Source organism: Pongo pygmaeus, chromosome 10, assembly GCF_028885625.2.
Source record: "Pongo pygmaeus isolate AG05252 chromosome 10, NHGRI_mPonPyg2-v2.0_pri, whole genome shotgun sequence".
Lineage (NCBI taxonomy): Eukaryota > Metazoa > Chordata > Mammalia > Primates > Hominidae > Pongo > Pongo pygmaeus.
Window position 1 is genome coordinate 60582656 of NC_072383.2, and position 26608 is coordinate 60609263.

The window sequence follows — 26608 nt, forward strand, 5'->3', positions numbered from 1 at the left end:
TGCATTAGCCTTTACTGTTATTCCTGTGAAGGCTTATAGTGTTGGCATCCATTCCCTCTGGATTTTGAGTCTGTGTTCACAGTTGATAATCTCACATTGAACCATGATACTCTTTGTATCATTATCATTACCTAATATAAATAAACCAGACCATTACCTGATATAAAGAAACTTCACAGTGAATTCATAGAAAAGACAGAAAAAAGTTTTGCTGAATATGTCCTATATACATATATATAATATTTTATTTTAAAATGTCATTGAACATATACATTTCTTTAGCTTTTTCCAGGGGACATTGCACCTAAGTTTCAAAACACACAAAATAGATCCCCTTTACTAAACAGTTTTCTTTTTTGGGTTACAAAAAAGTCGATGTTTCACAATCACAAAGCATAAAGGTACATGGTTCTGAAACCATTTCCAGGCAGATTTCTCTCATTCACTGTACGTAGGGTAGTTTTGGAAACCCAGACCATGATCCATTCCTTACAAATGATCTCCACCATGGGCCTCCCTGGGTCTCCAGAAAAAAAACAAAACTGGGGGCAAAACAGGAGTGAAATAATAACCTCAGGACTCAGGAAACAAACACAAAATACTTGTGGGAGATCAGAAAAGTAGAGGACACAGGTTCTCCTTCAAGTACATCACAGTAGAAAACTACAGCACATTTACAGCCTTATTTGGTCACCGTCTACCTGGTTGCTACATGAACAAAACTTCACCTAAGACACAGAGGAAAAATTAAAGCTATTTACACAGATAACACTGTGGATTCAAAAGAGCAGTCCTCTGCAGACCGGCACTCCATCTGACAAAAGCCACAGTGCTCACGGAAGAGGCAAGGCAGACTGCTCACGTAGCGTCCTTTGAAAAATCCCAGTGTACAAACATGTGCCACGTCACCACACAAAACCAAAGTCTGCTCAGAGAGGTGGGCTATGGTGTGCAGGCTGCAACCTTTCTCTGCAACTGTTAAGTCTTCAAAAATCTGAGTTCCTCACATAAAATTCTGTGCTGTGGCCAGAGCTGCTTTTACCATTTTCTTAGATTGGATCACTTTTAGGATCAGCTTGGTCGTTCTTTGCATAGACAATGACTCTCACAGCTTTCTCCAAGTGTCCCAGAAGCACTAACTTACTGAAAATAGAATCTCATCAAAGCTTAACATATTCACTCTGAAAACAGCGGAGCTGCTGGGTTGCTTAAGGAAAGCTGAGAACCTCAAACCTGTGGAAGGAAAACCAGTGACCACTTGTGGCCTTATAAAGTTGATTGGCAGGTGAGGAAGGGGGATATCAAGAGGAGAATCAGAATTTCAAAGATATGGGAGATTTGTCCCTAATGTTTTCATACTAGTGCTCTTGTTAAATGGAAAACCCTGCCTGAATGGGGAAGATCTGAGGCTAAATCTGGATCCTGGGACTCTCATTCTTGCCACCACCGTCTCCCTGTGGCTGTCATTCTTCCCTGGAAGTGAATGAATACTGAGAACGCAGTAAGAGGAGGGTGTCACAGCTGACTTCACAAAGCCTCATGGAGGTTAAGGTGTTCAAGAATTTAAAAAGTAAACACCCCAAATCCTCCAAAATGGAATACTGTGGAAAATAACTGAAATTTCCACTGCTTAAGGCTTTGTCCTATTAAGACAGCTGAGTACTTGGCCTAGCCCGATTTTCACCTTTCCTTTTACACCTCAAGTACAGCAGATAGGTATGCACAACCACAGCAGAACACACCCTCCACCTCTCTGACTGCTGACACTGGCTACAGGAATAAGGCTTTGGTTATCATCTAGCAAAATGCCACAGAGTATGGATGGACTGAGTTTGTTCTAAGGAAAGGAGTTTCACCAGACAGTCTGAAGAGGCCCAGCCCAGCAAAGAGATTTAGAGCAGAAAATCCTTTCATTAAAGTAGCCACACACCCCTCAAGACAACCATAAAGACTTGACTAGGAAATCAAAAGCTTTTTATTAAACAAGACTTCCTCTGAGGCTATTTGAGCAAGCAGATTTGGCTATAAGTCAGATACGCAAGATTTCAGAACCATGTATAAATACGTTCTGCAGAATTTTGAAGTGTGCGTCCTTTGACTTTTCCAGGAATGCACCAAGGGCCAATCCGTTATGTAGACACAGTTACTGTTTTAGGACTGGGTGACATGGGGCCTGGGTAAAAAAATAAGGCCAAAACTGAGTAAGCTCAATTTATAGAGCAATATCAGTGCTGGGCAGATCTGCCATGCTTTGTTTACATCATGTTTCCTACTTTTGATTTCCTCATCTCATTTATAGTCGTCTTCCCATCCCCTAAACACAAACATGACTTTATCTTATAACTAAGATCTTTCCACTCAAGGGGGCATATGAAAACAATTCCTGGATGCCTTTCTAACTAAAACCAGAAGGACTAAATGCTCAAGATTTTATAGTATTTCGATTTAGAGGTTTCTAGAGTTTTTCCTGAGATGTGCCATAGCACTAAATGAATTGGTGAATTCAGTAGAAGGTAGTTGTGACATCTACACCCAAATTCTTACTCTGGTGGCTTGAATAAAACTGGAGAAGCTCAAGGTAGGGCCCAGATAGAGGCCCAGGAAAGCAAATAAATGAAAGACGGTGGGGACACAGGAAGGATCCCAAAGACGGCAGCTCAGGGTCCTCCACAGAAGACTTGCTCAGGTTTCCTACTTACACATAACTCTGAGCACCAGGGCAGAACAGGGAGTGGACCACACTGCTGTCACATGCCTGAAAGTTTTCCTACAGCATCAGACTCTGCCACGAAGCAACGCATTTTCCACAAACTTCTCTCCATAGAGATATCTGGGGTAGCTAAGATCTACTGCAGGAGGAATAAATGTGCTGTCAGATGAAGACAACTCCTGACAAGGCCGAAGTCCCATTCTTTCCAGGCCAACACTTCCACAAGCATCTGGTGGCGTGAATTCCCACAGTATTTCACCCGCCAGACAGGGCACTGTCTCCACACGCTGGAATGAGTTCATTCCTGAGTAGGAGGGGCTCCAGGCCTTTTCGAATACAATACCGACAACTCCAGAAATGCAGGTGATTTACTGCCCTGGAGGAGAGGTTTCTATCCTCTCCTCTGGGAAGAAATTCAAACAAATGTGAGAACTGGAATTAGCTCTCTAGCATTCTGGGGGGTCACATCAGTGACCTTTTTCCTTTTTGGGTCAGAAGAGTGTTTTAATTACTCAAAGTTGTCAAAATGGTGGCAATACCTCAGTAGCCCAGCAGGAAGAAGACTAGGTAATTTTGTGGCTGTACAAGTCTGCCTAAGAGACAGAAGTGAGTTTTATAATCTACTTGGCCATTCTTCCCAGCAGAGAAGCAGCAGGTAGATATGGCATGCACTGTGCCTGCTGCTGCTGCTCTTGTGGCGAACACTCAGATGTGGAACCGCAGAGGGACCTTGAGGAGCTGGGACATGATTCTTTAGAGAACAGACAGGGAGCACAGCATGAGAATGGCCAGTCAACCCATTTCAAATTCTTTTATTAAAGTGCCCCCCCTGAGGGGCCTTGCACAAAGATGATGGGGAGAGCAGAACTGCTGCTCCTTGACAGAACTCTGATCCTTACACTTTGTTTGGAGTGGGCTTGGGGACAGTCACAAGCCATGAAACGTGAATCCAAAATGGTCCCCGGATGAGCCATGGTGAACCAACAGATGCAAGGAACTTCTTAAACTGCTCTGTTAAACACTGCTTTATATGTGTCCCCATGATACAGAAAAGTGGGATGGGGCCAGCCATTCCAGAAATGAAAATCCAGACAACCTCTCACAGACAACCCTTGAGCCACACAGGAAGACCACTGAAGACAACAGAGGAACTGCTGCTCCACAGAAACACTCATAGTTTCATGAAAACACACTGATTTGGTGAGAAAATGCAACTTGGGAACAAACGTTACACAACAAAGACCCTCTGTCATGCAGGGCACTGGCCCGGATGCTGTGTGGGCTGGAGGAGGTGGGGACAACCTAGCCTGGGTGGGACTTGGATGCAAAACTTCCTCAGCAGGGTGTTGGAAAGTCCCAAGCCTGTTCTATGGAAGGGGAAAAAAAAAAACAGATTAAGGAATGTCAAAAAAAAAAACGAAACAAACAAACAAATCCCTGCCTCACTCCACCACTGCCACAAAATAATAGAAACAGAGAGGAAAAAAAGAGAAGGGGGGCGGGGGGGCAGACGGCAATCCCTGAAATAAACCTCAGGATTCCTAGAAGGTGGGCACTTACATTTTGAGGCACGACCCCCTAATTTCCAATGCAGCACTTTTTAACCCGTAGATAAGCTGGCAGCTTGACAGGCTGAAGAGTCCTCTGCCATTTACACCTGAAAATGTCTGCCCCAGCTACTCTAGATAAAATAAATATGACATATATACCCCAAATAGTCAATGGCCACCTCGGAGGCCTATGAAAGGAACTGAAATACAACAACACTTGGTAGCAGCCTTTTTGTTTTGCTCTTGTTGAGTTGACCTGTTACTAAAGAAGAAATGGAAACCAAAGGGTCATCTTGAAGCATAGCCTTTTGGCCATGAACTCCCGACTTGGGCTGGGAAGAGACTGCATCACTTGGAACTCAGCTGGGGCACTTCCCAGTTCCGTCCTGCCAAGAGGCATCCCAGCTTTCTTCCCCTCTGTCCTCCCAATCCCCTGGGCCATTTTCACGACAGCTTGTTTCCATGTATTAAAGGAATGACATATACAGAAATGTCGTCTCCTGAGCCCAGTCGGTCATTAGATATCCGCCATCCTCTGTCCTTCAGCACACCCCGGGCACGCATCACCAGGTCCTGAGCTGCCAGTGTGTACCTATGCAGGAGAGGCAGGAAGGAGACAGTCAGTAGAGCATCAGACAGAAGCCAGGGTCAAGTGAGGCTGGGAAGGGGGAGGCATCACTACAGTTGTATAAATAAGTTTCAAATACACTTACAATAAGAAAAAGACAAGGTCATCTTTTCCCAAAATGTGGGACACCTAATGTGAGATTATTGTTTACATGGTAGTGGGATAAGGCACTAAATACATTAGATAATGTCTTACATTATTCACCTGCTCTGTCCTCTTTTGATGTTTTTGATTATATTGAGGGGAGTCTCAGTTTGCTGTTAGTATATCTCAAAGAGCTGCTCAAGCTCAGAGCTTTCCATGACAAATGATATCTAGCTTAAAAAGTACATGGGAAAAATCAGAACTTTTGTTTTGAATATATTTAGTTTTAGAGTTATGTTGCTTTTGTGACAAAGAATAGTCATTTTCTATTCATGGTAAAAATCATTTAAAATAAATTTTTTTAAAAAGTGAATTAAGGAAAAATATTAAAATAATCCAACGTGGCATAAGCATATAGCAAGAATGTGAAGTTTTTTGTTGTTGTTTTTTTTAAAATTTATTTAATTTTTTTTTTTTTTTTGGTAAATGACTGATAAGCCTTGGTGTGAGTGAGCTGCTTACTTGTCAGCGTCACCCTCTCCTCTTGACCAATGTAAGTTCAGCAAAGGATCCCTTAAGAATTTGAAAATAAGATTGCTGAGATTTAAACTGTAAGCTCAAGGAGAAAGAATGACACTGTAAGCTGATGGAAAGTATTAACATCTAGGAGAAAGACTAACTTGGGAGGTGATTTGGGTGGGTATGGGCCTGGGTTAGCCCTGAGGCATAAAAAAATGAGACAAAACATTGGCAGGTGTCTATCCAAACACTGACCAGAGCAGAGGGAGTCATAGCTGACAGCCTTCAAAGGAACTTAGTTCCACTGGCAGGGTCATATTTGGTGTGGGATGGACTATTTTCTTAGTCTATACCATTAAGTACATGATTCAGCTTTATTCTGATTTCGTGTTCACCAAAGAACCTTCTGATTATGATCTGCCTCCCTGTGTAGGCCTGTCTACAGGAAAGAATGAGCTAGTCATTTTTACTTTAAGAATATCCATCAGTTATATTTCTCTGCTTAAATGTCAAGTGGCATTTTGGTTTACAGATCAATCTTGTGAGCTTAGTTAAGGTGAGACCAACTCTGATAATGAATCTCTTTTTTGTATCTTGATTAAATCAGTTTCTGAAACTGAAAAGCTAAGAGCCAGACTGGTAAATCATCAAGATAATAAATGTCACCGTATAAGTCCTCTTGGAAGCCAGCCTGTGGGCCTTTTACAAGGGACCACCCTGATATTGCTAGTGACCTTTCTCTACTTGGAATGTCTCAGTAGTCTCGCCTTCCGAGCTGTGAGTTATGGAATTCAGAACCCCAGAAGCCTCTCCATTTCTTTTGCTAAAATTCACAGACTTTCATGTTGAGAACTGCATCATTGTTACATTATTTAAGAACAAGTGCTCTAGCAAATGATCCCAGGATTGTGAAGATTACAAGTTGTTCAGTCTTTGAGGATCAAGTCTATTTGTACAGCCCAGATAGCAGACAGAAGTGTAACATACACTACAGCAGAAAGGATATTATAGTCAATACAAAATAAATACCCTTCCTTCTAGAGGATGGGGTAGTAGGTGAATAATTTTTTCTGTCTGTATTGAGAGAATTATCATCTTTGAGGCAGAAATCTTTAAGTTATTCTTAAGGGAAGATGCAAACAGTTTGTCCTGAGGTTCTCCTCCTCTTGAGATCAGGAAATAAACAAAGGCCTCCAAAGAGATCTTTGGCTGAAGAGCTAAGTAAATATCTCAAAATCGACATATTGCAGCTCATACACTATAGTCAGAAAAGCCTCTCAGCTGCTCACCTCATGTATTAATTCATTCTCACACTGCTATAAAGAACTACCTGAGACTGGGTAATTTATAAGCAAAAGAGGTTTAATTGTCTCACAGTTCCGTATGGCTGGGAAAGCCTTAGGAAACTTACAATCATGCAGGATGGTGAAGGTGAAGCAAGGCATGTCTTACATGGCAGCAGGAGACAGTGAGTGAAGGGGGGAAATGCCACACTTTTAAACCATCAGATCTCGTGAAAACTCACTCACTCAGTGTCACAAGAACAGCATGGGGGAAATCTGTCCCCATGATCTAATCATCTCCCACCAGGTCCCTCTCCTGACACGTAGGGATTACAATTTGACATAAGATTTGGGTGGGGACACAGAGCCAAACCATACCACCCCAGCTTACTCTTAGTTTTATATTAAATTGTATATGAGACATAAACACATGGGGAAAGGCCACCAGCCACACCAGAGTGACGTTTATTATCCTGGTGATTGACCAGTCTGCACCTGAGCTTTTTAGGTTCAGAAACCTGGCTAAGTTTATTTGCCTATCAGGCCTGAACACACCTTAACCCAGCTATAAGCTGACTAGACATAGAAAATTATGGTATGCTATGAGAAAATATGCCTGACAATAAAAGATACTCAATCCTTTTGTAGTTCATAAGCTTGATGTTTGAGTTTTCACACTTACGTGTGAAATATGCCTCCCTTAAATCTTGTTACTATGTCAGCACATTACCCATGAGACATGGAAAAAAAAAAAAAGACAGACACTCAAAGATGTCAAAAAACAGATACAAGAACTCAAAACACAACTCTTTATGGCTATTTTAAGCTCCAAACAGGCCTCAACAGGTCCTGCAGTCATGGAGAAATGACTGGCTTTATTAGAGTTATGAAAGATGAACAAGAGACCACCCTGATGCTGCTATTACTAGTGACTTTGCATATTTTTTAAATGGTCAAAATTAGCTTGGTATTTTTAAAAAGCAAGCATTAGGTCACCTAGAAAAGATGGCTACCCAGGAAACTCATTTCCCTGAGGGCTGTAGATAATTAAGGTTTCATTCTTCAGTATGGTTCCTATTCCAAGATAACTTCCTTTCAGATTGCTTCTCTCTTCACCATCCACTCTGTTTTCCCTTAGGTGCTGAACTTCCTGAGGGAAAATCCACTCTTGCTTTCTCAATTTATTACTTCCCATTTTCTTCCTCTGTCTCTTACCAGTAGGCCCAATACCCTACTAATCTGTCCTCTTAAAGCTTCATCCAAGGGTGGCTTCTCAATACTTATTCTGCTTAACCCTTTGTGTTCAGCACAAATACTGCTGACTATTTTATCCTTAAAAATCTCTGTTCTTGAATTCTTCTTTCTTTCTGGGGTTCCCACGCCATAACCCACTCCAAGTTCTCCTGTGATTGGGCTTCCATGACACACAGCACAAATCCTTCTCTCTGATGCTCCTTAATTTCCTTTGTAGACCCTAACTAAGACTTAGGAAGAACTCAATGATCATTAATTTCTTTTTACTTCCTAAGTGGAACATCCCCAGCTATCATCCTTAGTTAATGGTATCCTGGTCTCTTAGGCAAGAAATCATAGTGCTTTTCAGTGCCACTTTCACACCCTGATATTGTTCAATTATGAAATCCACAGGGCAGGGTAGGACTTCTAAACTTTGCATTATTATTATTTAGAGACAGGGCCTTGCTCTGTCATCCAGGCTGGAGTGCAGTGGCATAATCATAGCTCACTGTAACCTCGAAGTCTTGGGGTCAAGTGATCCTCTCACCTCAGCCTCCCAAGTAGCTAGGACTAAGGCATATTCCACCGTGCCCAACTAATAAACTTTGCATTATTTTAAGTGTATTTTATTAGTAGCACATGGCTAATTAAAACAAAATCTGTATAGTCACTAAGATGATAATTTTGTTTATTGCAAAAACTTAGGTAGATCTGTACCTATATTTTGCAGTCATATATACACACACATATGAAAACTTATTTTGTGTTTTTAACTTATTATGTGCTTCTTTCCTTTCTTGTTTTCTGTCAGGTTGATAGCTTTAATATTCCCCTCCCCAACTGGTTTGGAAGTGTTATTTCTATGATCAGTTATGCTTAAATGTTTAATATATAAATATATTAAATATATTTATAATATATCTAATAACTATATATTATATATAAATAATATATTTAATATTTAATTTTAAATATATTTAATATAGTTAATTATATTATATATTAATATTTAATGATTATATATTATATATAAATATATAATCATATTTCTGTCCTCCTGAAAATAACAGGACCTTAGAATGCTTTCTTTCATCTTCCATGTTACTGCCTATTATTTTAATTCACCTTTTTTTGAGCCTGCCTTAATCATTATCATTTACAATCTACACTTACATAAATAAACCAACATACTAACTTCTTTGCTTTTTATGAAACTATTCGTTGCTTCTGGATTTAATTTCCTTCTACTGAATTACATTTTTAGTAATTTTTTAAACAATGGTCTGTGAGTGGTAAGCTCACCTAGTCTTTGGATTAAGAAAATCTGTATTTTTACCTTTGATTTTGGCTGATAGCTTTATTGTTATGCAATTCTAGATTGTCTGTTATTTTCCCTCAGCAGTTTGAAGACATTATTCTGCTTACTTCTGACTTCTACTCTTTTTGAGAAGTCTGTCTTTTATCATTCCTTTATAGGTAAATGGCTTTTGTCATTGATAGCTTTTCAAGTTTTTGTTTTTTTGTTGCTGATATGAAGTACCATAACAAAAAGGAGCTTTTTATTTATCATGGTAAGAAATTAGTTTTACTCTTTCAAACTGAAAACTTCTGAAAAATTCTCAGCCATCAACTTTTTGGATATTGCCTCTCCTCTATTTTGTAGATATTCTCCATAAACTCTTATTAGATCTTATTTTACCTTGCAGATTTCAATTCACTAACTCCCTTTAGCAGTTTACTATCCATTTAGTGAATTACTTTGTTTCAATGACAGTGTTTCAACATTGGAATTTCTCTTTGGTTCTTGTCCAGATTGACCTCTTCTGACCTTATGATTCTTTTTGCACAAGTTTAACTCTCTTCTAAACTTGTTCTGTTACACCCAGGTTTTCTTTGAGGGCCTGGAGGGAAGACTCTATTGTATTTAGTTATTCTTTCTCATGGTGTGAAGGGAAGAATAAGTGCTTCTTCAGAAGGGGTTGTTCACTATGTGCCCTGGGTTATCCACAGAGATTTAAAATTTGCCTTTACTGAGGGGCAGTATGGGTTTCTGTAGTGCAAGAACATGTTCATTTCAGCTTTTTGGCTTGGGATCCCCATACCACAGGAGTAGTATTGTTAGAGTAGGCAGTTAGGTAGACATGATCAGGACAGGGGAGGGCCCTCCCCACAGGAATGTCTGGCGACCATCAGGTGATAGTCAGGCCTGTTAAAACCTCTAAAATAACAATTGGTCACGGCTGGCACCAGGGAAATACAGTCTCCCAATAGAAAACACCTGGCCAGGTGCAGTGGCTTATGCTTGTAATCCTAGCACTCTGGGAGGTCAAGGCGGGCGGATTAACTTGGGCCCAGGAGTTAGACACCAGCCTAGGCAATGTGGTGAATCCTGTCTCTACAAAAAAATACAAAAATTAGCTGGGCACGTGCCTGTCGTCCCAGCTACTTGGGAGGCTGAGGTGGGAAGATCTGTAGAGCCTGGGAAGCGAGGCTGTGCCACTGCACTCCAATCTGGGTGACAGAGAGAGACTCTTTCTCAGAAAAAAAAGAAACACCTGAAGCAGGTGATCAGCAGCTTCCAGATAAGGTCTCAGGAGATAGGCGAGTGGGCACAAGCACACGCACTAGGAGGCGAAATGGCAGAGTTTAACTATCATATGGCCTTCCTCCAGAAACACACAACAGATAAGGGAAAAACGAATGAGCATGCGTACTTCAGTAAGCACACTGCATATGCAGCCCCTCCCAACTGTTGGCAGACCACTGTGCATGCAGACAGCCCACCCCAAGGGAAGAATCAGGGGAGAAGAAACGCAAATCATGCCAATGTATAAAACCCCAAGTCAAGGCCAGACGAGGCACTTGGATCTCTCAAGTCGGCCGCTTGGTCCTCTTCCAAATGTACTTTACTTCCCTTCATTCCTCCTCTAAAACTTGCCTCAGTCTCTCACTCTGCCCTTTGTCCCTGGGCTGAATTCTTTCCTCCAAGGCAGCAAGAACTGAGTTGCTGCAGACCTGTATGGATTCGCCGCTGCTAACCATATGAGGTTTAACTTCACACTTCTCCTGTGTGGTAAACCTACCCAGCCATTTCCTCCTCCTCATAAAACCTCAATCTTGTCAGGCAGCTGCCCTCATCCATGTACCCATGTGCTTCAGAAGTGTAAGGACAGCCCCACCTGAGGGAGAAGTTTAGGGAAGATTCCTAGGACCTGTTCTTCCTTCCCTGTTCCCAGGAGCTTGGATTCCTTCACATGGCTTCTCTCCACCGGCTTCTCCAGTGCATGTCTGTCCCTCCTTGTCCAAGAGCAGTGTGCATGCACAACTGAGCCGTTAGATGCTGCACTCCATAGGTGACAGTGCAAATGCTCTAGGACCAGCTTCCTGACTTTCCCTTCATGCCCCAGGAGACCCAGCATTGCAGTGAAACTCAGCAACAGCATTCAGGGAAGATGAAGTCACTTGTTAGGAGCTTTCCTCATAGATTCATTAACTCAACACAACCCCGGGGACCCAGCTCTTGGGAGAAGGCTTTTTGTGTCAGCCACCATATTGGGCCAGGCTGGTGGCCATTTCAGAGCTCATTTGCATCCATCTTCGGAGCCACCTTGCCATATGAAATGCATGAAATCCTTTGCAAGGCTGCTTTATGTCAAGACTGGGGCAAGAACAAACAACTTTCTCTGAAGGAAAAGAACTGCTTCTCCTGCCCCCATTGTATTCTCCAATTTCTACCTTACATCAGGGGTCCCTGGGTTGGTGACAGTGAAAGTGCTTAAGGTGGTACTAAAACAGGAAGGCTTTATTGGTTTTGTTACTGAGGCTGAACACAAGGGCATTTATGTGCCATCAAATGAGAATTGTAGAAAGTAGTAGGAGAAAATTTGAGTCAAAACATACAGTATAAGCATAAAATATCCAAGAGAATATGGTACAGCTGAAGACAGCCAATGGGTAGTGGATTCTGTTACACACCAACTGGGACTGTGTCGCAGCTGGAGCCTGATGCTTCTGGAAGCTGTGTGTGGAGCAGCCCTAGTGCCATCACTGAATGCTGGGCCAGGCTGCATTAGACAACTGTGGAGGAGTTTGAAATGCCCACTCCTAATGAAGAGTCTCCCCAGGAGACATGTTTTGAATTTTGAGAACATTTTTTTTCTCTAGCTGAAGCTTTCAATATTTATCAGCAAAGCTCTGCTGAAAGCAATGGCTGCTGGGCAGGGATCAGACTTGGCAAACTTCACAGGGCTTAGGCTCCGAGGGGGAGGGAGCAGAGAAAGGACAGCAGGGGAGGCATGGAAAACAAAAAGGAAGAGGGGCTGAAGAGCGATGGGAAGGCCAAAGCTCTTTTCATAACCACTGACTTTTAAAGTCAGGCGGAAGGAGGCCATAAATCCTCGATTGCCCTCTTGTCCTTGCAGATTCTATTGCTGTCCTTAGTTCTTTTCCCTCCTAATGGACCAGAAAAGGGCTCTGGGTGTGAGCGTGGCTTGCTCAGGTTCCAATCCTGGCTTTCCCACCATCCAGATGGGTGGCTCTGGAAAAAGTTCTTAGCCTCTTGGAGCCCCTCTTTCCTTACTTAATAATAGTGCAGACCTCCAAGGCTCCTGTAACAGCCATGTGATCTTTCCATAAAGCATTCAGCACGGTGCCTGGCACACAATCAGAGGTCAATAAATGTTAGTTATGTTCCTTATTAGATATTAAATGCCTTTCTCCTCCCCAGGAGTTTTGTCGTGAGTCATCTACGTCTTATAGTCTGTTTTCTGAATCTTTAGCATCGGAATCAGCACGAGAGTGTCAAAAATAAGTCAATTTCAGGCTGCAGGCTATCACCATATCTTAAAGTTCTTAATAGTTCTTGTTGGGTGGGAACTTCAATTTGCCATTTGGATGGTACAGACAGGGTCTTATAAGAGGGTGAGTAGTGGCAGGAACTGGGGAATTAATGGCTTCCAAATATTTGCATATAAAAGGCAGCCTCCATCTGCTGACACCCGCAGTAATACAGTGTGATGGGAAGAGGAGGAGGAATCCCCTTTGCATTCTGAGCAGGCCTCAGAAATTTAAGAGGTAGAAAAGCTCTCCCAGCTTTGGAATGTTGGCAGGGGTCTATGGCAGTGGCGACTTGGTGGGTGGAGGGTAAGGGGTGGCTTGGAAATGGCCTTTGTTGTGCCCAGAACTAGGCAACTCATCCTGGGAGGAGGCACACGTCTTAAGATTCACTGCTGGGAGCTGGTCCACAGATGCCCCTTGTGTAGCTCTGGAACCGAGTTCTGAAGCAGGTGAAGCTGCTCATGCCAGCTTCTGTCCCCTGTCAGGTTATGGGGACTCCACTAAGGCAGAATACCCTGAGACACCAGAATAATGACAACTGTTGTCTGCAGTGCTGTCACTGGGCTCATTGGGAGTTTGTGTGCTGCCAGCAGACACAAAGCTGCAGACTGGAGGGCGTTCCCTACCCCCATGAGAGAGGGTGAGAAGCCCTGCCAGGCCTCATCCACCTCTATGCACCCTGGCATTGGTTCCCTGGTTTCTTAGGTGGTAGGTTTTTAGTTCAAATTCCAAACAGTAACATTTCAATACGAGGGGACATAATAGACTATTTCCTTCTCAATCCTCCCTGGCAAGCCCTGTGAAATATCCTGATGTGGCCACACAGCTAAGAGGCCACACAGCTCTGCCACATAAACACCCTAAACAGGATGGGACAGTGGCTGGCTATGTGCTGCTAGAGACTGCCACAGCCAGGAACTCAGGCTGACTTCTGAATTCCCACAGATCTGAGTGTGCTAAACATTGCAAAAAGAGAGAAAATTGCAGATTTTATCTAGTCTTCAAACACCAGATCAAACACTCATGAATTTGTTCTTAAAACCAGTAATTGATATGGTGAAAAGTGGAGGAAACCCTTCCTTTTTGCATTTAAGGCATAGTTTTTGAAAACCTTATGGCATGCAAGAAATTAGTTCAGCTAACTCATGGAAAGGTTTCATAAAAAGGACCTTTGTATTTTCCCAAAATAAATTTCACATTAGGGTAATGCAAACTAGCATTTAATACTTGCATTAATGCCTGTTGTCAGTGTTGGTGTTTTACTATTAACCTTTCACTGATTAATCTCTTCCTTCCAAGGCACACAGCTATCTGAGCCAAGGAGAGCATGGATGTGAAGACTGACAAGTGTGGACATCAGGAAGGCTTCTCTCATTAGAGACATACTCTGTAGGGTTTATGGTATACTGGTTCTTACAGATTTAATACCACATCAAAAGCCCCTCAAGGGTCATGGCAGGGAGACAGAGGGTCATTAAATCCAGGTTACAAAAAAAAAAATGAGGTGGGGCCAGGCATGATGGCTCACACCTGCAATCCTAGCACTTTGGAAGGCCAAGGCAGAGGCAGGAGGATGGCTTGAGACCAGCCTGGTTAACACAGTGAATTTCTTTTTTCTTTTCTTTTCTTTTTTTTTTTTTAAATAAAAAAGAAGTTTCCACAGACAGGTTTGGGGAAATGAAGATCTAGAGCAAAGCCTGCACACTTTTGCCTGGGCACTGGGAATGTGAATCCATGTGCATTTCCAAGTTTGGTTAGCTATTCCCTGGCCCCAGTTCCTCTTGGCTTTGCCCACTCCCTTCCCCTTCAGTAATATTAACAATTTATTCCTTTCTGACAAAATGGTAAGCGTCTTCTTCTTTGAGTGTTTACATATTTGCCTCCGTTTTGAATATTCTTCCCAGGAGACCCCCCTACTGAACCTCCAGCCTTACAGAGGGGACAGTCAGTTGCAGACATTTTGCATCAGAAAACCCTTTCCAGGTTTGAGTGCCTTCTCCAAATCATGTAGGATCTTTAGGGCTTAAAAGAGAACCTTACTGGAATTATAAGGAACCAGAGGACTGTGCAGCCCAAACACCATGACCTGCAGCAACCCCACTCCAGAATGTTAGCGCAATGCATTTCCTAGGAACAGTTCATTTCATGACCCCACAAGAGTAAAAGAACTGCCAGCTTCCCTACAATTCAGGGCAAACTGTGATAAAAAGAAAAAGGGGCCATCTCCTCCTTGGCATCATGGCCACCTTCAGACTCCTTGTGGAGCCCAAGATTGTCAAAAAAAGAACCAAGAAGTTAATCCAGCACCAGTCTCACCAATATGTCAAAATTAAGTGTAACTGGCGGAAACCCAGAGGTATTGACAACAGGGCACGTAGAAGGTTCAAAGGCCAGAACTTGATGCCCAACATTGGTTATGGGAGCAACAGAAAACCAGCACATGCTGCCTCGTGGCTTCTGGAAGTTCCTGATCCACAGCGTCAAGGAGCCGGAAGTGCTGCTGACGTGCAACAAATCTTACTGTGCTGAGATCGTTCACAATGTTTCCTCCAAGAACTGCAAAGCCATTGTGGAAAGAGCTGCCCAGCTGGCCATCAGAGTCACCAACCCCAGTGCCAGGCTGTGCAGCGAAGAAAATGGGTAGACAGCTCATGTGCACATTTTGTGTTCTAAAAAACTGTAAAAACTGCAAAACAAACAAAAAAAACACTCATATTCTGGCTCATCCATAAAGCCGCCTTTTAATTTTCTGGTTCCTTTGTTGAGACAGTTCAAAAGAGCAAAAGGATTTAGATACACCAGGGTCAGAAAGATCATACAGCTCATTTTTACTCCCATCTCTGCCGAGAGGATGGTGTGAGGGTCAGAACACATCTTTATGCTAATCACCTCTTCCCTCACAGCACATTCTGGAGGGGGAGATGCTATTTTAAATTCCTTGCTGGGAAGGATGTCAACAGAGGAAGACAATGCTGGCAATTTGTTTAGAATGGCTGTCACTAGGAGGCAAAAGAAAAACAAAAAGAAAAGGAATCTACAGGCAACATAAACAAAAGCCCAACAATCAAACGGTGAAAGCCCCTAGTCTTGCCTGTCTCAGGCCTCCTTCCCTGCCTCTTTTTGTCCTGCTTCCTTTCTAGACAAAACTGGGAGATCCTGGTAAGACTCAAAGTAAAACAGGCCCACTCAAAACCTCAGATGCAGAAGCACCTTACCCTTCTCACCGGCTTTGTTCCATTCCCCTTCCCTCAGGCTTCCCACCATGGGGAGAACTTTTCCCTTCTCATTTTGTGTCCAACAATAGGCTGACCTCCTTTGGTCAGTTCCCTCAGGCTTGAACCCAGCAACTCTCCACTGAAAATTAAACAGGCAAACTTGTAGTCCCAGGCTACATATGGAGAAATAGGAACTCTCTGGCCAAGGAAGGGCTAATAGAGCCTCTGGAATTATAGTGGGCCTTTCCTCATCACAGAAATTATGACTTGGCAACTTCCACTCATCAAGATTAGAACAGCTCCCAGCTGGGAGGGCACCGGCTCTTGGGACTGAGCTCTGTTTGTCCATGAGCCTCCCAAGGAGACATCCTAAACTGGTGTGTGAGTGTGGTGCCATCCTACCAAATTACACACAGGTATGTACAAAGATGTCAAACACATGAAAGAGAACACTGTTTCACATATTCCTAAATTATGAGTTTGACAACAGAAATAGAAAAAAAAACCCTAAAATTTGTATGAAACTACAAAAGACCCAGAATAGCCAAAGCAAACCTGAACAGAAAGAACAAAATTGGAGACATCACGCTTCCTGACTTTAAAATATACTACAAAGCTATATTAACCCAAATAGCATGGTACTGGCATAAAAACAGACACATAGACCAATGGGACAGAATAGAGAACCTGGAAGTAAATCCATGCATTTACAGCCAACTCATGTTCAACAAAGGTGCCAAGAACATACATTGGGGAAAGGACAGTCTCTTCAATAAATGGTGCTGGGAAAATTGGATATCCACATGCAGAAAAAAGAAACCAGACCCCTATCTCTCACCATATACAAAAATCAAATAAAAACAAAGACTTAAATATAAGACCTGAAACTACGAAACTACAAGAAAACATTGGAGAAATGCTTTAGGACATTGGTCTGAGCAAAGGTTTCTTGGCTAAGACCTAAATTGTCAGTCTGAAACAAGTTTCTCTGATGTCCCAATATGGTGTAATTACCAAGGAACACACAGGGGTAGGAAAATAATCCTCATCTTGTTTCTCACCATCAGATTTTGCAGAATGCTTCCTGGTTGTGAATCATAATGAACAAATTACGTAAATTCCATATCGTTACTACAGACTTCCTTTAAGACAAATAATTTTCACATTCATGATCTCATGAGATCATGGGCCCCTGCTGACCCCTCACACCTCATCTGTTGATATTCTGCTCCCCACCTCCAAGGCCAGTCAGCCACACTGACTGTTGGGTTCCAGAATGTGCCATGTTTTTTTCTCCCCAACTCCCCTGACCCCTGCCTCGCTCCTGTTTGTTTATTCTTCAGGTTTAAGTGTAGACATCCTTTGCTTTAGGTTAATGCTGCTGTAATCCCTCCAGACTGTAAACTCAAAGAGGGCAGAGCTGAGGTGTGTGTTCTTCACAAGTGTCTAGCAGGTCTTGGCTCACAAAATAGGTCTTTAGTGGTATTTCCCAAATGAACAAATCAGAATGGGAGTTATTTGTTAAGAAGAAAACCTTGACTCTTCAGTTCCTTTTCTTTTTTATTTTTTGAGACAGAGTCTCGCTCTGTTGCCCAGGCTGGAGTGCAGTGGCACCATCTTGGCTCACTGCAATCTCGACCTCCCAGCTTCAAGAGATTCTCATGCCTCAGCCTCCTGAATAGCTGGGATTACAGGTGCCACCATGCCCGGCTAATTTTTGTATTTTTAGTATAGATGGGGTTTCGCCATATTGGCCAGGCTGGTCTTGAACTCTTGGCCTCAAGTGACCCGCCTGCCTCGGCTTCCCAAAATGCTGGGATTACAGGTGTGAGCCACTGCACCTAGGCCAGTTCTGTCTTTTAAAACACTTTTTTTTTTCTTATTTTTAGAGAGGAAGTCTTGCTGTGTTATCCAGGCTGGTCTTGAACTCAAGCTTAAGCCATCTTCCTGCCTCAGCCTCTGGAGTCACTCAGATTATAGGCACGTACCACTGCACCTGTCTTTACAACCATAATTGTCTAATCTGCAGACTGATAGTCTATTTCTTGCCGATAAACTGTGTTCCCCTTGCAATTTTCCCTTTCATTCATTCATCCATCCGATATAGGATTCTTTCTATTGCTTTGGTTTGCCATCTTCCCCGAAAGGCATACAGAAAACATTTTTTCTTTCCCATCCTGTTTGTTCCAAAGAGATCCTTGTCAACCCTGCCTCCATAGGCAGCAGTTCTCGTGGACCCCAGGAGCCTGCTCTGACCTGGCATGTGCACGCTGCCCACAGGTTACCACTCCTTGGCATACGGATTTATCACTCTGGAGAAAGACGGGCTGGTAAGCAAGACCAAGCCAGCTTAGACACAGAAAAAAAGTGCTGAGTGCCTTTTAATGCATAACTGGCAGGTGGCTTTGCAAAGCTTTATAAAAATAATCATAGAGAAAAATCAACATGAGAATGTTGCTAACAAGTGGGATACATAACATGAAAGGCAAAAAACACATTCAAATTCAAATAAAAGAATATTTAATTAATTATAGTGCCATCAATTCCTCCATACCTGAGCTAAATTATATCAAACAATTCGAGGAGGAGACAGACGGTCTACCTTCACGTTTCCTAAATTTCTGTTGTGAAATATATAAGACATAATAACAACACACACATCTATTAGCGCTTATTATCTATTAGGTACTTCACCTAATAATATATATGCATGAGGTTAATACTGTTGGAATCTCCATTTTACATATGAAGAATCAGAGTCAGAAGAATTAGGAAATTTTCCCAAGATCCTAAATCTAGAAGGGGAAGAGCCAAAATTCAACTCGTGAAGTAATTATAGATTACAGGCTCTTAACCACTAGACTACCCTGCCTCTCATATTTTACATACAAACAGATGTATATACCATTTATAGTTTAAAAATAACAATGTACCTGCCATCTACTTGAAGGAACAGAATATTATCAGTAAATATCTTAGAAACCCAACAGACCTGAAGCATATATTCCCCTTGGTATCTGCCTCTTCTCTCAAAGTAGAAGCATATATTCCCCTTGGTATCTGCCTCTTCTCCTCTCAAAGTAACCATTATCTTGAATTTTGGGCCAATTTTCTTGGTTTTTGTTATAGTTTTAATGTCTATATCCCTAAACAATATATTGGTAGTTTTCACTCCATGTACATAGAATTCTAATGTATGTATTCCTCTATGGCTTATTAAACTCAACATTATGTTTTTGAGATTCTTCCCTGTTAATGAGCACAGCTTTGGCTCATTTTAGGGGGGGGGGAGGTGCTATAAAGTATCCCAATATTTGTTTACCCATCCCACCACTGGACATGCAAGTTACTTCCAGTTTCTGTAATAAAAACAATTCTGTGAATATCTCCTTGCATGAACGACGATGCAAGAGTTCTTCCAGGGGAGTCGGTTCTTGAATTTTAGCAGCATCAGAATCACCTGCATGGTTTGTTAAAACACAAATGGTTGGTCCTACCATTGGAGTTTTTATTTCAGGTGGGGCCTGAAAATCTGCAATTCTCTTTTAAAAAAAAAATTTATAAAATATATATATAAAGGTAGAGACAGGGTCTCACTATGTTGCCCAGGCTGGTCTTGAACTCCCAGGTTCAGGTGATCCTCCTGCTTCAGCCTCCCAAAGGGTTAGGATTACAGGCATGACCCACCATGCCAGCCAAAAGTTGCATTTCTAACAAGTTCCCAGGTGCTGCTGATGCCATGTAGCTCAAAGGACCGTGCTTTTCAGAACCACCACTCCAGGCTACTAGACCTAAGAGCAGAACTGCTGGGCTCCATAAAAACACCATTGGTATTTTGGTTATAATTGTACTGATTCTATGGATCAATTTAGGTAGGCAGCTTCACTTTGGCTCTTTAGAGCCTTTAAGTTGTAAGAATTCTTGCCGGGCACAGTGGCTCATGCCTGTAATCCCAGTACTTTGGGAGGCCGAGGTGGGCGGATCACCTGAGGTCGGGAGCGTGAGACCAGCCTGACCAACATGGAGAAACCTCATCTCTACTAATAATACAAAATTAGCTGGGCGTGGTGGCACATGCCTATAATCCCAGCTACTAGGGAGGCCGAGGCAGGAGAATCGCTTGAACCTGGCAGGCGGAGGTTGCGGTGAGCTGAGATTTGCGCCATTGCACTCCAGCCTGGGCAACAAGAGCGAAACTCCATCTCAAAAAAAAAAAAAAATTATTTTGTGTACATTTATGCAAAGAATATAGACCGAACTAGCCAAGTAACACAAGTCAGCCCTTAGGGCCTCACTCTGAGAAATATCTTTCTCTGTGGTTAAGGGTATCTTTCTTTTCTTCTCCGTTTTCAGAAATCAGGATCTTGTGGCCAGAGGTTCCCTGTGACACAGGGGGACGTTTGGATAAAGTTAGCTCATGGCATAGAGGGATAATAGTCATTTCTGGCAGGTCAGAGGTGAATGGAGTCTTCATCTATGCTTAGTTTATTAAATTAGAAAAAAAGGCGAAAATTTCAGCCTTTACAGTTTTGATACGTATTATTATTCAGGCCCAAGTACTTTCTAATTTTCATTATAATTTTTTCCTTTGATTCATAAGTTGTTTAGAAGTTTGGTTTTTATTTCATGTGAGTTTCCTCTCCTTTACTAGTTTAGAAGTTACCCTTTCTATTATTTTAACAGTTTTCTTAGCTATTTCAACTTGTTTACTTAAAGCCTAAAGTTAAACACCATTAACTTCTCAAAAGAAGCATAGCATGTGAGCTAACACCCCTCCCTTGACAATTTGTACGCTATTTTTATGCAATATTTTAGTTCTATCATTTTTAACCCACACATTAGACATTCTTATTACTGTTTTATATAGTCAAGGTATATTTAAATATGACCACATGTTTACTAATACCTTAGCTTAATAATCCATTTTACTTCTCAGATATTTCCTGTGGGATCATTTCCTTTTCTTACCTGAGCACACCCTGTAGAAATTTCTTCAGAAGAGGTTAGTTGGCAGTAATATGTATCAGTTTATGTTTTGCCTGAAAATTTGTTTACTTCATCCTTGTTATTGATAGTTTTGCTACATCTAAACTTTCTAGATTGACAGTTACTTTTTTCTTAGCCAGCTGAAGATATAATCCCACCATTGGCACCGTTTACTTTTGAAAGTTGGCGTCAGTCTGAATGTCTTCTTTTTTTTTTTTTCCTGACTGCTTTTTAATATATTTTTGGAAGGCAAAGGGGTTAAAGTTCTTCAGTTTATTTCTCTTTTTTTTTTTTTTTTTTTGGGACAGAGTCTCACTCTTTTTCACCCAGGCTGGAGTGCAGTGGCGTGATCTCAACTCACTGCAACTTCCACCTCCCGGGTTCAAGCAATTCTCATGCCTCAGCCTCTTGAGTAGCTGGAATTACACATATGCACCACCATGCCTGGCTAATTTTTGTATTTTTAGTAGAGATGGGAGTTTCGCCATGTTGGCTAGGCTGGTCTTGAACTCCTGACCTCAGGTGATCTGCCTGCCTCCACCTCCCAAAGTGCTGGGATTACAGGGATGAGCCACAGCACTCGGCTGTTCTTCAGTTTCAGTATTTTATTTCTCCTTCCAGAGATTTGTCAGGCTTTCTGAATCTTAGGTTTAGTATTGACAAAAAATTCTGGAACTTCTTCCCATCTTCTATAGTTTATCCTTTTGGAATTCTTTTAGAGCACCTTAGGCCACCTTTTTTGTCTCTTAATCTCATTTCACATTGTCTTTTCTCTTTGTCTAAGCCATCTACTGGATTATTTATTAGATCAATTTTCTAGTTCACCAGTGTTCTCTTCAACTAGCTCTAATCTGTTTAATTCAGTGAATTTTTAATTCCTATTTTTAAATTTATCATCTCTAGAATTCCATTTTCTTAAAAATTAATTAGTCATTTTTTTAGTCTCTTTTAAGACTCATATTTTAAATGCTTTAAATTTTTTTGTTTGTTTTGAGAGAGTCTTGCTCTGCTGCCCAGGCTGGAGTGCAGTGGTGAGATCGATCTTGGCTCACTGCAACCACTGCCTCCTGGGCTCAAGCAATCCTACCTCAGCCTCCTGAGTAGTTGGAACCACAGGCATGCACCACCATGCTCAGCTAATTTTTGTAAAGATGGGGTTTCACCATGTTTCCCAGGCTTGTCTTAAACTCCTGTGGCTCAAGTGATCCTCCTGTGTTATCTCCCAAAGTGTTGGGATTACAGGTGTGAGCCACCATGCTTGGCTAAAAAAAAATTTCTGAAGCATGTTAAAATATTTATATTTTTGCTGGCTTTCTTTTGTTTGTGTTTTGAGACCGAGTCTTGCTCTGTCACCCAGGCTGGAGTGCAGTGGCGCGATCTTGGCTCACTGCAACCTCTGCCTCCCGGGTTCAAGCGATTCTCATGCCTTGGCCTCCCAAGTAGCTGAGACTACAGGCGTGCGTCACTATGCCCAGCTAAAAATATTTATATTTTTGACTGCTAAATCCAATAAAGAAGTATTTACAGGTCCAATTCTGATTTCTCTGTTATTCCTGCTGGCTTTTACTCATGGTGACTTGTGTTCTAGTTAAAGCTGCCTTTCTTGAGAGGTAGTTTCTGTTTATTTCTGAGAGTCTTCTAAGGATGTTTAGGTTATTTACACTACTGCTAGACTGTAAGAAATACTTAACTTGGATCTTTCTCTTCTTACCAAATATTTCTCAAAAGAAACAATTCTCCAACGGATGACTATCATTGCTGGGGTGCATTTGCCATCACTCTCATCAACAGGATCAAAAATGGGATTATTTCTACCTTAGAGGACAGTTTAGAGGAAGTAAAAATGTGAGAAAGGTATGCTGCTGAAATGCCTAAACACTCAAATTCTTTACCACTTATATCTACATTCACCTTAAGGGGGATTTTTATTTGGCAGAGAAAGTACCTCTTTTTTTTGTTTTGTGACAGAGGGTCGCTCTGTCGCCCAGGCTAGAGTGCAGTGGCGCGGTCTCAGGTCACTGCAACCTCTACCTCCCAGGTTCAAGCAATTCTCCTGCCTCAGCCTCCCGAGTAACTGGGATTACAGGTGCCCACCACCATGCCTGGCTAATTTTTGTATTTTTAGTAGAGACAGGGTTTCACCATGTTGGCCAGGCTGGTCTAGAACTCCTGACCTCATGATTCACCCGCCTTGGCCTCCCAAAGTGCTGGGATTATAGGCATGAGCCGCCACGCCTGGCTAGAAAGTACCTCTTACAAGAAAGGTAATCCCTTCTGCAGTTTGGTTACTGCACCATCTATATCAGCCTCTAAGTCATGAATTATGAAAATTGCATGATTATTATTTATTTCAGGCATGTCATGGAAGAATGCTTGAGGAACAACCCTACAATTGTAGAAATGCACAAACCTGTGAGGATCATCTGGATCACAGTTAGGAAGAAACTGAGTGATTGCTTCTGCTACTTCTTCATTTGATAAAACGTCCCAGAGTCCATCAGTGGCCAAGATCAGCACATCATCTGATCCATGATCATATTTTGAAAGATCATAGATTCTTACCTGAAAAAAAACAAGAATACTACCACTTAAGAAACTGGAAGCATATTATTCTCCCTAACAAATTGACTTCTGATTCCCCTTCCCTTTTCCTGCCCAGCCTAGCGGTTTGCATTGTAGGGTACTTGATTATACAGCAAGCTTTGTGGCCAGGGATAGTCTCCCTTGGAGACTTGCTATATGGACACATGGGGCCTAATACACATCTGTGAATGAGCCTAAGAGGTGGGCTTAGTAATTGACACAGAAGAAATTAATTGAAAATGTAATGCCTGAGGTATAGTCAGAATGATGATTTATAAGTGGATTTTATGCTAGCCAGAAGATAAGCAGTGAGCTTGTTTGCTGTCTTCCTTTGCGTATTCATTCAGCAAACATTTATTAAGGGCCTACCCTGAGCCAAATGCTATAAATGCAAAGTTAAATATCTGATTTTTCTGCTTCAGAGGAGGTCTCAGTCTGTGGGGGAGATAAAACCAATTCAGGATTCTTAGTAGCTGCTCTACATGTATTTGTCTAGGAGTAAGGAGACATTCTATTTACCGCACTCACTTGAAACCTTTCTTGCATTACCTGCTCTGAGGCCCAAGCAGCCAACTCCTCTCACATAAGGATGGGGCTCCGACACTACCTTCATGTTTCAGGAGCCCCAACTGAGGCTCACAGAAGTTACATGCTCACTCTGAACCTCCAAAGTATGTCTTTGCTTGACAGACTTAAGTCTTTCCTCATGTCTACTTTCGTCATGTCTAGTACCTTAAATGACTTGGATATTTCAACACCCACCTAAGCTCTTGAAAGAGAATGAGGCAGCCTAGGCAAAACTAGTAAGAAGAAAAATCAAGCCTCACTTGGGCTAGGCCACAATTCTATGTCCATCCTACTTCAACGTCGGTGGGGAGGGATAGGGAGGTATGGAGAGGGGTTTGGGGTTTCACTGCTCTTCCCTCCTAATTTGGCAGAATCAATCCCTGCCTATACCATCTCATGAACTGAGAACAAAAGCAAGTCAATTTAATCAATCTCCTTCAGCCTCCCTTATTACTCTATTTTCTTTCTTTCTAATTGAGACGGAGTCTTTCACTGTGTTGCCCAGGCTGGAGTGCAGTGGCATGATCTCAGCTCACTGCAACCTTCGCCTCTGGGGTTCAAGTGATTCTCCTGTCTCAGCCTCCCAAGTAGCTGGGATTACAGGTGCATGCCACTACACCCAGCTAATTTTTGTATTTTTAGTAGAGATGGGGTTTTACCAGCTGGGTCCCAGCTGGTCTGGAACCCCTGGCTTCAAGTGATCCGCCCGCCTCAGCCTCCCAAAGTGCTGGGGTTACAGGCATGAGCCACCCATGCCCAGCCCATTCCTGTATCTTCTAAACGCAAGTCTGAGTGAAAGCAATGGGTCAGGGCACGTGTCTTATGGCACAGCCATTGTTATGTCACCTCAGATCTAGAGACATATCACCTCAGCCTAGAGACTAAATCTGTTTAGGTCTTTGAAAGCCAAGCCTCCTATGTTTTAGAAAGGTTTGTCCAGGCTAGTGACGCCCTGGCGTGGGGCTGGTCCTGTGGGCTGACAGTCTATTCCCAGCAGCAGAACATAACAAAACAAAATGTCTACCCACAGGGCCCCGGGTGAATGAGCTCAAATGAAAAGCAGCCACCAGGTGCCAGGCCTTTGTGGCCTGTGAACAAGAAGGTAACAATTAGCTAATGGCCCAGCACATGAGCTGCACTCAAGGGAGGAACACGTAGGAGTATACTGCACTGGCGTGCATCTTCTTTCCAAAAGGCATGCTCACTTAAGGCTAAACTTATGTTCCGGAGAAGGCACTCAGCCTTTTAAGCCAAATTAAAGAGAACATGAAAGCTTCAGTTTCCAGCAGACCAGAAAGTCCCAAATGTCAGAATTCTGTCCTCAGGTCACTGACGAATGTGGTCCAATTTTCACTGTATCAGAAACAAGCAACCCTCCTATGCTTTATTTTCCATGGTTCTTTAGTGTGCTAGAGCAGAGCTTCTCAAATATTAATATGCATAGAAGTCAGCTAGGGATCCTGCTAAAATCCAGATTACAATTCAGTTCTGGGTGGGCTTGAGAGCTGTGGTTCAACTTCCTCCCAGGTGATGCCAATGCTGCAGGTTCACAGACCGGGCCCTGAGTAGCAAGGCCAGAGAGGATTTGTACTGGGCCAGATTTGTACACAAGGGAATCAACGTCTCAGTGGACTTTATGATGACTGTGGAGACTGTTCCTTAGAGTGGGCTGCTGACAGACTGTAAATGTCACCCCTGGGCTCCTAGCTTCAAGTACTGGTTCACTGTGTTGTTACTTTCAGTATACTATAACTTTGCTTGAGAGACACTGCTAGTAGGAGGCCAAGGCAGGGGGATCACTTGAGGCCAGGAGTTTGTGACCAGCCTGGGCAACATAGTGAGATCCTATCTCTACAAAAATTAAAACAATGAGACCCTGGGCATCGGTGCGTGCCTGTGGTCCCAGCTACTTGGGAGGCTGAGGCAGGAGAATTGCTTGAACCCAGGAGTTTGAGGCTGTGGTGAGCCATGACTGTGCCATTACACTCCAGCCTGGGTGACAGTGAGACCCAGTCTTTAAAAAAAAAAAAATAGTGTTTAGGGGATTGATTCTTAGCTTTTTTTTTTTTTTTTTTGAGACAGAGTTTTGCTCTTGTTGCCCAGGCTGGAGTGCAATGGCACGATCTCGGTTCACTGCAACCTCTGCCTCCCAGGTTCAAGTGATTCTCCTGCTTCAGCCTCCCTAGTAGCTGGGATTACAGGCACATGCCACCACGCCTGGCTAATTTTATATTTTTAGTAGAGACGGGGTTTCTCCATGCTGGTCAGGCTGGTCTCGAACTCCCGACCTCAGGTGATCCACCCGCCTCGGCCTCCCAAAGTACTGGGATTACAGGCATGAGCCACCGCGCCTGGCCGATTCCTAGCTTCTTATTGGGTTATACCTACAATAAATTTTTGGGATAATTTGA

At 42.5% G+C, this 26608-nt stretch overlaps 1 protein-coding gene, 1 non-coding gene and 1 pseudogene across 2 annotated transcripts in view; 2 read left to right on the forward strand and 1 right to left on the reverse strand.

Annotated features, from left to right (window-relative positions):
- Window positions 1-206: 206 nt before the first annotated feature.
- PPM1H (protein phosphatase, Mg2+/Mn2+ dependent 1H) overlaps window positions 207-26608 on the reverse strand; it is a 290291-nt gene continuing 263889 nt past the window's right edge. The window contains exons 9-10 of the mRNA XM_054444105.2: window positions 23458-23609; window positions 207-4852 (exon numbers count right to left, since the gene is read on the reverse strand). Of these exons, the coding sequence (XP_054300080.1) occupies window positions 4705-4852; window positions 23458-23609 (300 nt within the window). The 3' untranslated portion in view covers window positions 207-4704. The remainder of the gene's footprint in view (window positions 4853-23457; window positions 23610-26608) is intronic.
- Window positions 7411-7514, forward strand: LOC129011092 (small nucleolar RNA U13). The gene has a single exon (XR_008493217.1). It is a non-coding gene; the product is annotated as a small nucleolar RNA U13 (small nucleolar RNA).
- Window positions 15085-15496, forward strand: LOC129009850 (large ribosomal subunit protein eL32-like; annotated as a pseudogene).